The sequence below is a fragment of the Acinonyx jubatus genome, chromosome B4, assembly GCF_027475565.1.
Source record: "Acinonyx jubatus isolate Ajub_Pintada_27869175 chromosome B4, VMU_Ajub_asm_v1.0, whole genome shotgun sequence".
In the NCBI taxonomy this organism is placed as follows: Eukaryota; Metazoa; Chordata; class Mammalia; order Carnivora; family Felidae; genus Acinonyx; species Acinonyx jubatus.
This window is the reverse complement of record NC_069387.1, coordinates 65,210,793-65,227,546: the sequence shown is the minus strand read 5'-3', so window position 1 is coordinate 65,227,546 and position 16,754 is coordinate 65,210,793. Positions and strand designations below refer to the sequence as shown.

The 16,754-nt window shown below is 34.1% G+C and overlaps 1 protein-coding gene across 4 annotated transcripts in view; it reads left to right on the top strand.

Moving 5' to 3' along the window:
- Nucleotides 1-16,754, top strand: part of CPNE8 (copine 8) — a 285,057-nt gene that overhangs the window by 31,751 nt on the left and 236,552 nt on the right. For 3 of the 4 annotated variants that reach the window (XM_053226117.1, XM_027035891.2, XM_053226119.1), the window contains exon 3: nucleotides 1,264-1,310. In XM_053226117.1, the coding sequence (XP_053082092.1) occupies nucleotides 1,264-1,310 (47 nt within the window). Of the gene's footprint in view, nucleotides 1-1,263; nucleotides 1,311-16,754 lie in introns of those variants that run through there. The other variant, XM_053226118.1, reaches the window with a different exon arrangement.

The following is a 16,754-nucleotide window of genomic DNA, read 5'->3' as shown; positions in this document are numbered from 1 at the left end:
GAAAAAGATAGTTTAAATTAGAAAACAGCTGCAGTAATGTGCACATCAACAAGTGTTTCCAAATCTTGTAGTAGTTACAAATTAATATCCTGCACCTCTTCATCTCTACAAATATGTGGGCCAATGTGGATTAATTAGAGGTGGAAGGTTTTGTAAGATGTTAGAATTCTTGAGGTACTCATTGGGGAAAAAGCATTATAATTTGTGGGTATTAAAAATTCCCGGGGCTCACTTGACAAATGACTGGGAATTTTTTTATCCCTTAATCTTTACCCCAAACACTTCGTTTCTCTTTTTGTGACTTCCTTTCATGGTTGACAGGCTTTCTTACCAGTTTACAAATATCGAGGGTGGGAGTTATAAATGTCATATGTAGACTGTGATATGCTCTAGATTGTCCTTCTTGTGATGACATTGAGCATTATAGGTATTGTAGGAATAGCTTGCCTTATGTCTAGTAACATAACGAAATATTTCAAACTGTTAAACTGTAGTTTAAAAATTTATGTATATGTGTAGAATAATGTAGATGAAAACATTAGCGAATAATTATTACATGTTTTTGTGCCTAGATCTATGCATGTTAGGTTCTAAAGATCTGATATAGTTTTCATTTCATTTCACTTATTTTATTTTTTTAGATAGTTTTTATCATTTGATGTTTTACTAGCAAATTTCTTATAAGAAGAAGGCTAGGAATTAGGAATTTTTTTGTTTTTGTTTTTGTTTTTTGAGAACAAGCAAGCAAGCGAGCAGGGGCGGGGAGCAGAAGGAGAGAGATAGAGAATCTTTTTTTTCTAAATTTTTTTTAATGTTTATTTTTGAGAGAGAGAGAGACAGACAGAATGTGAATGGGGGTGGGGCAGAGATAGAGGGAGACATAGAATCTGAAGCAGGCTCCAGGCTTTGAGCTGTCGGTACAGAGCCCAACACGGGGCTTGAACCCATGAACCGCGAGATCGTGACCTGAGCTGAAGTTAGTCGCTCAACCAGCCGATTGAACCACCCAGGTGCCCTGAGAGGTAGAGAATCTAAAGCAGGCTCCGTGCTCAGAGATGAGCCTGACTCATGTCTCCATCTCACGACTGTGAGGTCATGACCTGAGACAAAATCAAGAGTCAGACACTTAACTGACTGAGCCACCCAGGGACCCCCAGAAATTATTTTGATATAGCTTTTGGACAGCTGGAAAAAAAATTGTATACATTCATATGTTGTATTTATAAAAAGACATTTATACATTTATTTTTTCATCTTTTATAGTTTGTGTCTTATATGTACAAGGAGTTGGAAATAAAGAATGGAGAGAGGTAAGAATTAAAAATATTTTAAAAATCATTGTACTGGAAAATATGGTATAAGTTAAAATTTGGTCAAGGTGATACTGTCTTGATTTTAGTTATTTTAAGTGTTCTTCAACCCAAAGATTGGATTTTTTTTAATTTTGAAAGTCATCTGTGTGCGTGTGTGTGTGTGTGTGTGTTTTATTTTGGAGAGCAAGAGAAAGAGCATGAGTGGGGGAGAGGGGTGGGGGGTGGGGTATTGAGAGAATGTTAGGCAGGCTCCATGCTTAGCATGGAGCCCTATGCGAGGCTTGATCCCATGGGATCATGACCTGAGCTGAAACCGAGAGTTGGAGACTCAACCAACTGAGCCATCAAGGCACACCGTATTTTGTTTTTAATAATCCTCGATGTTTGCCTGATTTATGGCCTTCTTATAGAATAGTCTAGCCTTGAAACTTGTCTCTGTCTAAAGTAAATTTAATAGTTGCAATCCTTACACAATTGAAGTCTGGATTTAAGTCTCACTTTTAGAAGTCAACTGCTGATTTTATAAAATATTACTTTAAAGGATTTTAAGTGTGGAGCTTGATATTAACTATCACCTTCTTTTTGCCAGTTAGTAACTTATTGTTTGAAAATGAGGTAGAAACTCAGTTTCCTAATGCAGACCTACTTTGTTTAATGAAATAACAACAAGGAGGCAGAATTATTTTAGTTAATTTATATTCTAGAGTATCTCTCCCTTCAAATGGAAGGATGATCACTGGAAGAGAGGGGGTGCATTAAAATAAAAGGCATTTCTATCTGCTTGTAGTTGCTGGTTATCCCAGGAAGTTAGTGCATTGTTTTAATGAGGTTACAGTTTCGGGTGAGATTTCCCTAGTGAGATCTGTGCTATTTGTTGCCATAGATTGCTTTGCGGCCAGCCCTTTTACCAGCGTGTCTCAACTGTGAGATAGAGGATAAGAATAGGTCATTGTAATTTATTCTCAAAACTAGCAGAATAAACCAATTCAAAAATTGCCCCTACTCATAATGGGTCAGTGGGATAGTGAGCACCAGTTTCTCATATTTAATTGTTGCTGGACATTTCCATGTGATATTTTTCTCAAAGTCTATTTACACAAATGTAAATTCATCAGCTTTACCTTACGGCCACTGCCTCTTTGCTCCACATATAGCTAATGGCATCACCAGCCAAAATATCAAACTGCAATTTTTGCAGTCACTCTTGACTTTTCCTCCCACACCTTTCCTGTTTATCAGTTATCCAGTGGTGTGAATTCTCTTTAATCAAAAAAAAAAAATCTCAAATGAACCACGTCCTTTATTCATTCAGACCTATGTTATCTTAGTCTTCTCTGTTATAACATTCTCGTGAGTGCATGCTTCTTTCTAATTCCTCTAATTTTTCCTGATTATTTTCCTAAGAGATATGCTGTCTCTTGTCATTCACCCTAGAGTTCCCTTTCTCAAAGGCCTGGGGCCATCCAGCGGAACTGCTGACTGACCATAAGAGTCAGGCTAGCTGGGGGTAAGCACTTACTAGGAGTGTTCAGAAAATAACATTACTGGAGGGGCCAATAAAGGAACTGAGATAAACATTCAAAAGGTATGGGACCAGGCATCTGGGCCAATACAGATCCCTAGTGAAGAGGCTTTTCTATTGCCTACACAATGAGATATGAATTTCTTTCTTACTTTATAAGATCTTTCATAATAATAATGACTAATATTCTAAGTTGTTTAGATATATTGACTAATTTAGCTTGTACAATAACCTTAAGAGGTAGAGACTATTCTAATTCTTATTTTGCACATGAGGAAACTAAAGCACAGAAAGCTTAATTGATATTATGAAATCTACCCACTTATAAATACTGGAGTAGGGATTTCAACCCAGGTCATCTGGCTCCAGAGCCCTTGCTCTTAGATCACCTTGCTTTGCAGAATCCTTATCTGATCCCAACATTCACATTCTGGTTTTATTGATGGAAGGAAATTCTAGAAATTGATTTTTGGGTTTTATTCTTATTTAAGCTTGACTCTGAGTGAAAGACAAATTAGGAAAAAGGTCTACTATTTAGGGAAAATAACCATAATAATAAAATAAAACAGAAAACACTATTCTTCTTGTTTATTTTTTCTCCTTGAAGGAGTAAAAAGAGTAAGAGGGAACAATACTCAAAGGGGGCATAAGAAAAAGTAGAAATTGCAAAAGTGATGAGAAGTAGGACCCAGAATTATCTAGTGTGGATAGGAGCAGATGGAGGAAGATGAAGAGAAAGCAGTTAAGAGGCAGTTTCAATAGACAGCATTTAAGAAGAATTAAGTGTTAAAAACTGGAGAATAGTCTGGAACAGTAGAAAGGAAGTGCCAGATGCAGGAGACAAGCATTTAGGAGCTAAAATCCATTGTAATTATCAGCTAATTGAACTTGCTGGATAAAGGAAAGGTGTGAAGGAATTAAATACATTATGTATATTATTAAATCTCTACAAAACCATGTGAGAAAGACAGTTTCCTTATTTTGAGAGCCAGTGTGATATAGTGGCTAAGGAAGTGCATTTGACCTCTCTTGTTTCTTAATCTGTGATGTGGGAAATAGTAGAGATTCTAGCATATGGTGGTTCAGAGGATCAAATGTGAACCACTGATAACAGTGTCTGGCACATAGTAAACGTTATGTGATTAAGGATACATGGGGACTGTAAGAGATCAAAAAAAACTTTTGTAAGGGTGACAAAACTAGTAAGGGGCAGGTCAGTAAATTCCTGCATTATAAAATTCTGTAGAATTCATTGCACAAGCCCAGCTGTTGATGGGAAAATGACCTATGGGATTTACTTGGCCTCAAACCTAATATGAAGCAGTGGTGTTACGCAGCTGCTAAAAGGCTAATGCAATCTGAGGATGCGGTGATGGATGTGCAGCGCTTGCATCAAAGAAGATAATGCTGTTATGTTGAACTACATGAGATTGTCATTTTCGCATGTCAAAAACGGTCGAGTGTTGGCAATTTCATGTGATTCAATCAGATTCTATTGTATTTTGCCCTGGTGGGAGCAAATCTGGAGTGTTACTTCTCAGTCCTCCATTTGAGACCCCCAAAATGCCAACTATGTATTTAAGGAGGGTTACCATCTTGAAGAAAGGGATAGAGGCTATGCCATAGGAATAAAGGAATGTTTAATCTAAAAAATGCAAAGACTCTGACTATTCATAATAAATGTCTTTAAAATCTTAATGTATTTTCATTTAGAAAACGGGAGTACACTTACTTGATGTTGAAACAAACAAGGAGGAAACAAAAAAAATTTGGCTCAAAGATGGAGAGACAGACATTATTTAATTGAATGTGAGGAAGACCTTTGTAACACTTAGAGTATCCCACGGTGGAATGTATGTGGATATAGTGGAACTGTAGCCACAGTTCCTAGAATTGTATGCTGGCACTAGAGTGGATGTCCTATTTCTGGAAGTATTCAAACGGGCTGGACTAATTCACCAGGAATGAAATTGGTGTCAGTTCTAATTTCCTAACTAGTCTGCTTTTTTATGAGACTGTAGGGTTCAAAAGAGTTTTCTAGTCATTTTATCAGTTCTTCCAATCATCTTTCAAGTGTTGAACATTATTTTACAAGATGACAGCAAAAATCACTGTGGTAACTACACTCAAGATATTTGGAATCAGATAAGCAAAACAATATTATAGATACTTTATTAATAACTTTAAATCCATCCACCCATTTATCAATTTGACATATTTTTAAGTGCCTGTTATGTGGTTGCAATGGTGGGTTAGATTTTTAAATAGAGGGTATTTCTGCCTCAAGGAGCATGTAAAATATGGTAGAATTTTACCAGCAACTTTAGTGTATCTATACTATCAATATGCTGATTTAGGTATCACAGCTGTGTCGTAATATAGCAGTTGTGTTTGTATTTGAATTTAGTTATATTCTGGAAAAATACATAGTAATTAGCTATATGATTTTATGTTCTGGGATGAATTATCTTTAGATAGCAAGGATTAATAAAAAAAAGGAGCTTAAAATATGTTGAAATAAATGCTCCAAATAAAGAGATGGAAAAAAATATTTAAAGTTGATCTGTAGTTGAAATCTGCAATTTAAAAATTATATCTGACACTATTAGAATTACCTGCATATCTTATATAAATTCTAATGACTATGAATTATCAAAAGCTCTTGCAGTAATTGATCTTTTAAAACTAAAATTATATTTCAGTGCATAACAGTTTTGGAGCTAGAAATGATACTTAAGTGCCATGAATTATGAAAATATGAAAACCTCTTGGTGGCAAGTGGAAACTGCAAAGTATTATCCCTGAGGATGCACACTTAACTTTGAGAGGTTCTGAAAATGTTGCAATTAACTTCTTTGAGTTAAATTTTAGTTATCCATAGGTAATCTATTTTGTGAATTGCCTTTTTTTGTAACATTCTTTTTTTTTTAGACTTTATATATTTATTTACTTTGGGGGCAGGGAGAGAGAGAGAGAGAGAGAGAGAGAGAGAGAGAGAGAGAAAGAGAGAATCTCAAGCAGGTTCCATGCTGTTGGTGCCAAACCCGACAAGGGGCTCAATCTCAAGAACCATGAAATCATGACCTGAACGGGAATCCAGAGTCCTATGCTTAACTGAGTGAGCCATTCAGGTTCCCCTGTGAATTACTTTTAAATATTTAAAATTATAGAGTTAGTTTCAGATTCTCTAAGTTTGTATGTGATAAAAGAAAGCAAGCTGAAGTTTTTATAATCCGCAGCGATCACAGTTTGGAGGCAAATCTACTGCCACTGGTTGATTACTGTAATTTGACGTTGTCTCTGCTTCTGAACCATTCCTCTGACTTTGAGCTATTTTAACATGTATTTTTCTCCATACTGAATAATATATGTATAATATATGAACACACAAACATATTCAGAAAGGATGAGAATATTGCTCATAGCCCAGCTTAAACGATACTTTACCTATTTGACTTTTCTAAACTTCACAACTAGAATTTCTACCTTGCCCCTTTGAAATTCTGTAATTTCTATATGTTTCTCACGGTCCTTGTCACCTTCTTCTTTATATCATTCAACAAATATCAGTGTTTTGTTTTTTTTTTTTTTTGTGAACATACTATCTTTGGACTCTCAGCTTCACTTCTTAACTCAGTGCTCCTTAAAGGTCAACCTCTTGCACAATAGCATTTAGGATAGGGCTTTGTTCTTACAAGGTGCTCAGTTAATATTTGTTAAAAGGATAATTTTGAGGATACACTCAAACGTAGGCACACACTCAACTCTCCTGGTTTCAGAACTTATGAGTTGGAACAACCCCTGTAGATCATTGGATGTAAAGGTCACATTTTTCATGTGAGAACATTTATGTGGTACGCTAACTAGTCATGAGTGCTTGTTCTTCAGCTCCTGATCATAACTTTAACTATATACTTTGGAATGTGAATTACAGCATCCATTGAAAACACATTTACCTCTTGAAGTTTAGGGGATACAAGTTTCATCCTCTCCTTTTTGTTCTATAAAAAATATTAGACTGAACCATCTAAGGTTATTGATATAGGACTGGCAGCTCCCTACAATCTTTAGGCATGCACTATGGCTAAGCCCCTGAGGGTCCTGTATGGCTACTGACACCACCTTTGCTCTTGGATTCACGCTGCAGAGCAACTGAACATTCTGTTTTGTTTAGTCTTCTTTTCTCTTTTTTTAAAAAGATCTTAAGGACAATATACTGTTGAGCATTCAATCTGCAGACATTGTACTCTTCTCATTGGCATTTGAAGGATTCTTGCGGTATATGTCATGACTTCTTCACTGTGATTGCTTGAGGGGATTGTAATGGAAGACATGTGAGGTTCTCTTACAAGAACACTTGCATGGCATACAGTTGAAAGAATTTTGTAGTACCAGTATCTTCGATGGTGTATATAGTCAATCTTATGGCATTATTATTTTAGCAAAAATATTTTGTGTGCCCCTCAGGAAGATACCCTATACACTCATTTGAATTCCCAAGGTCAGCCACACCAGTGTTGGAAAGAGACCTTTGGGCCTTGAAATTTTTCTCTTTAGAAAAGGACGTAAAGTAGATTGACAAATATTCCTGGTTACAGATAACTAAAAGCGGTGGCTTAATATAAGTGGTCCATTCTTTATAAGGCTCAGGGAAAGTCGATTAACTCTATGAGTGTTCTATGACCCATTGAATAAGAATCATACTTTGATAGAACTTTGCTGATTGATTATTAGTTGAAGAATTAGTAGAATAATTTTGGTCTTGAGTTATTTTTTTCCTGCTATTTATTTTTTATTTTTCCAGCTTTATTAAGATATAATGGACATATAACATTATATAAGTTTAGAGTGTACAATGTAATAATTTGATATTTGCTTATATTGTAAAATGATTATCAAAATAAGGCAAGTTAACACATACATATATCACATCCCAGTATATATATTTGTGTGTGTGTGTTATGGTGAGAACTTTAAAAATTGACTCTTAGCAGCTTTCAAATTTACAAAATAGTTTTGTTAACTATCGTCACTACGTATACATTACATTTTCAGAACGTATTCATCTTATAACTGGAAGTTTGTACTCTTTGACCACTTTTGCCTATTCCCACCACCCCTGGCAACCACTAGTCTGTTCTGTTTCTATGAGCTTTGCTTCTTTTAGAGTCCACATGTAAGTGAGATCATGTAGTATTTGTCTTTCTCTGACTGACTTATTTCACTTAGCATAATATCCTCAGATTTCATCTATGTTGTCTTGCAAATGGCAGAATTAATTTCCTTCTTATTAATGGCTGACTTTCTATTCTTTTTTTAAATATGCTTTTTTTAACTAAAAATTTTTTTAATGTTTATTTATTTTAGAGAGAGAGAGAGAGAGAAAGAGAGAGAGAAATAGAGCATGAGGAGGGGAGGAGCAGAGAGCCCGGGGGGACAGAGGATCCCAAACAGGCTCCATACTGACTGCAGAGAAACCAATGTGGGGCTTGAACCTTTGAACCGCAAGATCATGACCCAAGCTGAAGTTGGACGCTTAACTGACTGAACCATCCTGGCGCCCCTTTAATATACCTTTTTATTGAAATAAAACATACTCAAACCAAAGGGAAAATAATACGGCATAATAATTTGTTATAGTGAACACATTCATGTCACCACCACCTAGAGCAAGAAATAGAACCTTCCAGCAATTCTGATTGTGCCCTTCTCTCCTTCTAGATTAAACCACTATCCTGAATTCTAACATTATAGGATAATTTGTTTGACCTCCTTGACTCATATTTTTCGCTTCCCACTCTTGCCTCTGGCAGAAACCACCAATGTGTTCTTTGTACCTGTGAGCTTTTTAAATTTATTTTTTATTTATTTTGTTAATATTCTACAAATAAGTGGGATCATGTTATATATGTCTTTGTCTGACTTATTTACTTAGTATAATGTCCTCATGGTCCATTCATGTTGTCACAAATGGCAGATTTCCTTCTTTTTTTATGGCTGAATAATATTTTACTAAATATAGTAGAATATAGTATAACCCTTTCTTTATCCATTCATTCACTGATGGACACTTAGGTTGTTTCCATCCCTTGGCTATTGTAAATAATGCTGCAATGAACATGGGGATGCATGTAATTTTTTGAGTTAGTATTTTTGTTTTCTTTGGATAGATACCCAGAAACGGAATTGCTAAATCATATGATAGTTTTATTTTTAATTTTTCGAGGAACTTCCATGCTGTCTTCCACAGTGGCTCCACCAGTTTACATTCCCACCAATAGTGTAAAAGGTTTCTCTTTTTTCCACATCTGCCCCAACACTAGTAATTTCTTATCTTTTTGATAAGAGCCATTCTAACAGGTGTGAGGTGCTATTTCACTATAGTGATACTTAGTGATGTAGGATACCTTTCATGTACCTATTGGCCATCTGTATGCCTTCTTTGGAAAAATGTCTATTCAGATCCTCTGCCTATTTTTTAATTGGATCGATTTTTTTTAACCATTGAGTTATAGGAGTTCTTTATGTATTTTGGTTACTAAACCCTTATCAGATACATGATTTGCAAATATTTTCTCCCATTCAGTAAGTTGCCTTTTCATTTTCTTGATGGTTTCCTTTGCTGTGCAGAAGCTTTTAAATTTGAGACATTTGTTTATTATGCTTTTGTTGCTTTTGCTTCTGTTGTAAGACTGAAAAAAATTATCACCAAGACCATGTTAAATTGCTTACTGCCTATGTTTTCTTCTAGGAGTTTATGGTTTCGGGTCTTAAATTTAAGTCTAATCCATTCTGAATTAGTTTTTGCATATGGTGTAAGATAATGGTCCAGTTTCATTCTTTTGCATTTGACTGTCCTGTTTTCCCACCATTTGCTGAAGAGACCGTCCTTTACTTACTGTTTATTCTTGGTTCCTTTGTTGTGAATTAATTGATACGTGTAGGTTTATTTCTGGTCTCTATTCTGATCTATTTATTTTTGTGTCTGTTTTTATGCCTGTACTACACTGTTTTGATTACTGTAAGTTGGTAATATGATCTGAAATCAGGGATTTTGATATCTCCATTGGTGTGCATATTTTCATTTTCAGTACACACTGTCACATCATTTTCCAGAATTTTCCATGTGTCATTCTCATTGCAAAGCATTCTTGCTAATGCTTTGTATTGCCAGTCTTTTTAATGTTCCATTCTGGTTAATGTGCAAAGATATCTTGTTTGGATTTTAACTTCCTGCTAATTAATGTGGCTGAGCACCCTTTGTCAGGCCTCATGCCCATTTGGCTATCTGTTATGAAATGCATGTTTGTTGTTTTTCCCATTTTCTTGTTGATTTTTAGGAGTTATTTATATCGTTGGGATAGGAACTTTTATTGCGAATATGTCTTGCGAATGTCTTCTTTCCTTTTGCAGCATGATTTTTTACTCTCTGAACTGTGTATTTTGATGAATAGTCCTTAATTTAGGTCAACATAGCAGTCTATTCCTTTATGAGCTATGCTTTTGTTCTGTTAGAGGAAACTTTCTTATTTGAAGACCATGATGATGTTCCCCAGTGTTCTAATTCTAGAAGTTTTATTGTTTTAACTTTTATATTTAGATTTACAATTCCTCTGGGATTAATTTTTGGGTATGGTTTGAGGTAAAATTTACATTGATTCCATATGGTATCTAATTGACCCAGGAACATTAATTGAAGAAGTTTCCTTTCTCCACTGCACAATCATATTACCATTATCATAAATGAAATGACTGTATACGTGATGGCCTTGTTAGGATTCTGTTGTGGTATACTCTGTTTAATAACTGTTTTCATAACTAAATCTGGTTGTTTGTGCTTTGGAGTTTATTTTTTTCCCTTCAAGATTTTCTAGGCCAAAGATTAGCATTTTTTCTTTTTTTTCCTTGTAAAGGACCAGATGTAAATAAGGGCTGCATAAATATTTTAGGCTAGGTGGCCCTATGATCTCTCTGGCCATTGTAGCATGAGACCAGCCATGGACGACAATACATGAATGCTTTATTATGACTTTGCTCCAAAGAATCTTAATTTATTCAGCAGTCAGCAGGCCAGATTTGGCTCAGGGGCTGTAATTTTCTGAATCCTGTTCTAGGATAGTCTTAGGTTTTTACTTTACCACAGAAATTTTGGAATTATTTGCCAGCTTACACACATACATATGCACATATGAGATCTGAGATTGTGTTGAAACTGTAGATCAATTTCAGAGAATTGAAATATGTGAAATAGTATGCCTTACGATCTATGAATATGGATACCCGTCTATTTAAGTTGTCATTAGTTTCTTTTAATATGTGGTAATTTTTTATGTAGATTATGTAGATTATGTAGATAATATACTTTTATGATGTATGTAGAGATATTGCACATCTTTAGTTTGATTTTCCTTTAGTGATTTGATATTTTTATTTTAATGTAACTCATCATTTTTCCTTTTTATTTTTTATTGTGATATGGAAAATATAATTTAGCTTTTGGATAATAACTCTGAAGTGACCTTGCTCAACTTACTAAGAATAGTTTGTGGATTTTTAAAAAATTTCTGCATAAATTATGCTGATCTACACATTAGAATTTTATTTTTTCCTATCTAATCATGATATTTATTGCACTGACAAGTACTTTTTGTACAGTGTTGAATAAAGGTGGTGATAGGAAGCATCCTTGTTTTGTTCCTGATCTTAAGGGTAAAGTTTTCAGGTATGCATCTATTGAGAGGATTATGTTATTCTTTATTTTGTCAATGTGGTGAATTACATGTTTGGTTTTCAGTTAAATATATTTATGGAATAAAACCAACTGATTATGATGTGTTTCCTTTTAGATATATTGCTTGCTATGTTTTGCTAATATTTATTAGAATTTTGAATTTATGTTGTGATATTGATCTATAAATTTCCTTTCTTGTCATAGACTTCAAAAGTTTATTTAGTTTTGAGAGGAGAGGAAGGGAAGAGAGAGAGAGGGCAGAGGATCCAAAACGGGCTCCACGCTGGTAGCAGCAAGCTTGATGCCAGGCTTGAACTCATAAACTGCGAGATCATGACCTGAACTGAAGTCAGACACACTACCCACTAAGCCACCCAGGCGCCCCTCTTGTGATAGACTTTAGAGTTTGTTATTTACGCTTAGGCAAGTCTCATTAATTTACTTGAAAGTATTTCCACTTTTTCTGTTCTCTGAAAGAATATATGAAAGGTTAATCTTATACTTAAATTAAATGTTTGGAAAAATTTGCTGCTAAAGCATTCTTAGCCTGGATATTTCTTTGTGGGGTATTTTAATTTCAGATTCATTTCCTTACTTTCATATATGTTTACCCAAGGTATCAATTTCCTCTTCTGTCAATTTTGTGTGCTATGTTTTTCCAAGAATTTGTTTTGCTCAAATTCTTAAACTCATTGGTATAAAGTTTTTTATAATATACTTTTATGATGTGCTTAATTTCTGTGTATTCTATAATGATGCCCTTTTTACTTTCTGATTTTGATAATTTGTATTTTCCCTCTTATTTTCCCCTTGATGCATCTTAGTAGAGGTTTATCAACTTTACTAGTCTTCTCAAAGAATCAATATTTGCCTTTATTCGTTATTTAGTTTATTGTTTTAAGTTTATTAATTATTGCAATTATCTTTGTTACTCTCCTCACATTGTTGGGGGTTTAATTTGCTGGTCTGTTTCTAAATTCTTCAAGTAGATAACAATATTTATTTTTAGTCATTTTTCTTTTCTACTATATGCAGTTTAAAAAAAATTAATGTTTATTTAGTTTTGAGAAAGAGAGACAGAGTAAGAAGAGGGGCGGGGCAGAGAGAGAGGGAGACACAGAATATGAAGCAGTTTCCAGGCTCTGAGCTGTCAGCACAGAGCCCCATGTGGGGATCAAACCCATGAACTGTGAGGTTATGACCTGAGTAGAAGACCAGTACCCCACCGATCGTGCCACCCAAGCTCCCCTCAACTGTATGCATTTTAGGCTACATTTTTTTAATAAGAAGCTTTATATCCAGCAAGTTTGATATGTTGTCCTTTTGTTAGCTTTCAGATTCAAACTATTGTTTTTTTTTTAAATTTTGAAACTATCTTTAACAGTTTTTTTGGAAACTATCTTATATTTACAGAAAAGTTGCAAATATATAAAGAATTTTTTTCCTTTACACCATTTGAGAATAACTTGCCAGTATGATGACCTACAGCACTTGAATACTTTATTGCACAAAAGATGTTCTCCTACATAGCCATAATATAATACTGAGACTTAAGGAATTGACATTGACATGTTTCTACCACCAAATCTTAAGACCCCATTCAGTTCTGACCAGTTGTCTCAATAATACGTTTTAGAGCAGACAGATTCCATTCAGAATTATGTGTTGCCTTAGTTGTCATTTTTTTAGGTCTCTTTTGATCTTGAATACTTAGTCTTTCCTTAACTTTGATGACCTTGACACTTTTGAAAATGGAATGTCAGCTACTGTATAGAATTTCTCTCATTTTGATTTTGTGTGATATTTTCCTTCATGATGCGACCTTGGATGAAATATCACAGAGGTGATACTGCGTCGCTCTTCTTGTATCCCATCTGGTGGCACAGGAATTTGATTTGTCCCAGTTTGGGTTAGGTTATTTTTGATCACTTGATTAAAGTGATGTCTGCTAGCCTTCTCTACCAAAAAGTTACTTTCCTTTTTTGTAGTTAATACTTATTTTGGGAGGAGACTCTGGGAATTATGTTGGGAAGGTAGTTAATGAGTGTGTGGTGAGATACTTTTAAGAGTATATAAATATCTCCTTCCTCATTAAACTTTTAATTTTTCATTTATTTTATAAGTGTGGACTCATGGCTTCCTCTTTTATTCAGTGGAGTTTTATATGTTATACCGTTTACTTTGGGGCTCAAATTTTCATAAATTTGCTAAATGGAAGCACCTTCAAGTTGGCTTCTGTATGTTTTAAAAATGTGCCTTGTCATTCTTTTTTAGCAGTTCCTTCCTTCCTGAGACAAGATGTCTAGGGCTTTTACTCTTTCTCTGGAAATATTTCTTAAATTCTACTTCACATGATATTTGAATAGTTAATCTGGCTCTCTTTCTTTAAAGTTTGCATAGTTTGTCTTTTTTTTCTCACGATTTACTTTCAATGTTCTTGTGTTTTTGTATTTATAGTGTGTTACTTGTAAGCAGCTGACACTTGGGCTTAAAAATAAATCTACATCAATAATATTTATCTTATTTGAAGTGTTTAGGTTATTTACAGTTAATGGGATTGCCAATATGTTTCAGTTTAAACCTACCATTTAGCTATTTTTTTAACTTTTAAAAATTTTATTCATATGTTTTAAATTCTTTATCTCTCATTTCTTTTCTTCTTTGGATTTGACTAAATAATTTTTTTTAGCATTACATATTTTTTCCCTTGTATTAGCTTGTTAGTTTTACTTTCTTTTACTGTTTTTAGGAGTTACCCTAAAGATTTCAACATACCTATGACAATTTCTTGATATTTTAGAATCCGATAAATTAGTTTTGTCACAACTTTCCAGAAAATACTTAGTCCTAAAACACTTTAATATATAATATGTGTTTATATATATATATATGTATATGTATATATTTGTGTATATATATATTATGTATATATATTGTATATATACACAAATATATATGTGTGTATATGTATACTATATATATATAATGTAAATACACAAGATAGTTTATTATTATTTTATATCATCAATATTCTTTTTAATCTACATATATTTACTCTACTAGGTGCTCTTCATTTCTTCGTGCATTTGAAGGTTTCCTTCAAGCATCATTTTTTTTTTAATGTTTATTTATTTTTGAGACAGAGAGAGACAGAGCATGAACGGGGGAGGGTCAGAGAGAGGGAGACACAGAATCTGAAACAGGCTCCAGGCTCTGAGCTGTCAGCACAGGGCCCGACGCAGGGCTCAAACTCAGGGACCGCGAGATCATGACCTGAGCCGAAGTCGGCCCCTTAACTGACTGAGCCACCCAGGCGCCCCTCAAGCATCATTTTAATTTCATATGAAGAATTCCCTTTAAAATTTATGTTGGTGCAATTTTGCAGTTGTGTTGTCAGTAATTGTCTCAATGACTACTCTTGTAGAGGGATGTCCTTATTTTGCATTCACTTTTCTCTGTTGCTTTATTGGAAACACATACAAAAAGCAATGCAAAAAATGAAAACCTTGGTGAATTATTAGAAGGCAAACACCCATGTAACCATTAACAAGGTCAAGAAATAGAACTTTGCCAGCACCTCAGAATTTTTTTCCATGAACTTTCCCAATCAGAGTACTCTGTTTTTAAAGAGTAACGGTGAATGTGTTTATGGTTTTTTTATTCAAGTGTGCACTTCTCAATGTTACAGTTTGGTCTTGCACACTTCAAAAAATGGTATGTATTTTCTGTGTCTTTTAGTGTACAGCTTTCTCTCCACTCCTTTGTTTTTCTTACAATTTATCTGTTACAGAAACTAGACCATTTGACCTATAGTTCCACAGTCAGGATCTTTTTGACTATATGCTTATGTATAGTGCAGTTCATGGGTTTTGTTTTTTATTTTTTGTTTTTCTTTTTTTTTTTTTGTATTTCTACAATTTAATAGATTATGTCAGAAAGTTGATCAGACATGGGTTCAGTTCCTTTAGCAAATTTGTAGGTGATGGCGTGAACTTTCAGTAGGAAGCAAATGATGTCTTATTTTTGGTCTTTTTTGATGTTAGCACCCGTTGATTCTTAGTGCCTTGATTTTTGTTCTTTTTCTACTTGTTAGTTGGAGTGATGTTGTATTCTATTAACATTAGCAGATCATATTGCCATTGCATACTTTATTTTCTCCCTTTTAGCCCTAATTTAGTCTTAATTCTATAAGTAGTGCTCACCACCACTCCGTATGTCAATATCTCTGTAGTAATTTTGGTTATCTAAAGCTCATTCTCTAATAGATTCTTTGGAAGAGCTCATGGGAACAATATTTATTATTCTTTTTTTGTGTGTCAACAACAATTAGTGTGCTTTGAATATACAGAACATAAAATTTTTTATTACAGTTTCTTTCCTTAAGTATATTAAATGTTACTCATTTCTTTTGTCATAGGCATTTCTGTCAAAAATTCTAAAGAAAAACTAATTTTATCTTTCTTTAAGCCACATGCTAATGAATTAGAGTTTTTTATACTTGTCTGTTCCTTGCTATGATTTTCTTCTTTGTGGGCTTCTCTTATTTTATGATAGGCCCACTTTGCCTCTGTTCAGTATTTGTTACTTTCTTCTCATTTTCTTTTTTTTCCATTTCTTTTTGATTCTTAAAAACAAAAATATTTTTTTTTCCAATTTCTGTTAAGGCTTTATCTATTGTGATGACTCTTGGGTCCTTACTAGTTTATTCCATTTCTAAAATGCTGTTTTATTTATTTTCTCTTTATTTCCTCTTTGATTTATATCACCTCCTTTCTCAGTACCACACAATTCTTTTAGGACTGTATGTGTTTTAGCTCTGTTTGAAATACTACATTATAGTTTTGGTTTGGTTTTTGATTATATCTTTTGGCATACTTTCATTTCCTGTAGAGATATTTATTATTCTGCTCTCTAATCTCTCTCTCTCTTTTTTAATGATAACATTGTAATTGAGCCTTGACACCTTTCATTTTCTTGAAATTTTAAAGAAACCTGGGTTCAGATAGCCCTTCTAACTTCACTAGGGTCCTACTTCTGTTCACTTGTGCAGTCTTCAAAAGTATGGCTCATTGTTGCTGAGATTTCCTGGCTTTGCTTCTCTCTCCATTTTTATGTGGACTTGCTCTTTTCTGTGTCACTGCTTGTTCCAGATAAAAGTTGGGATCATGTTAATTAACTTCTTTTCTCT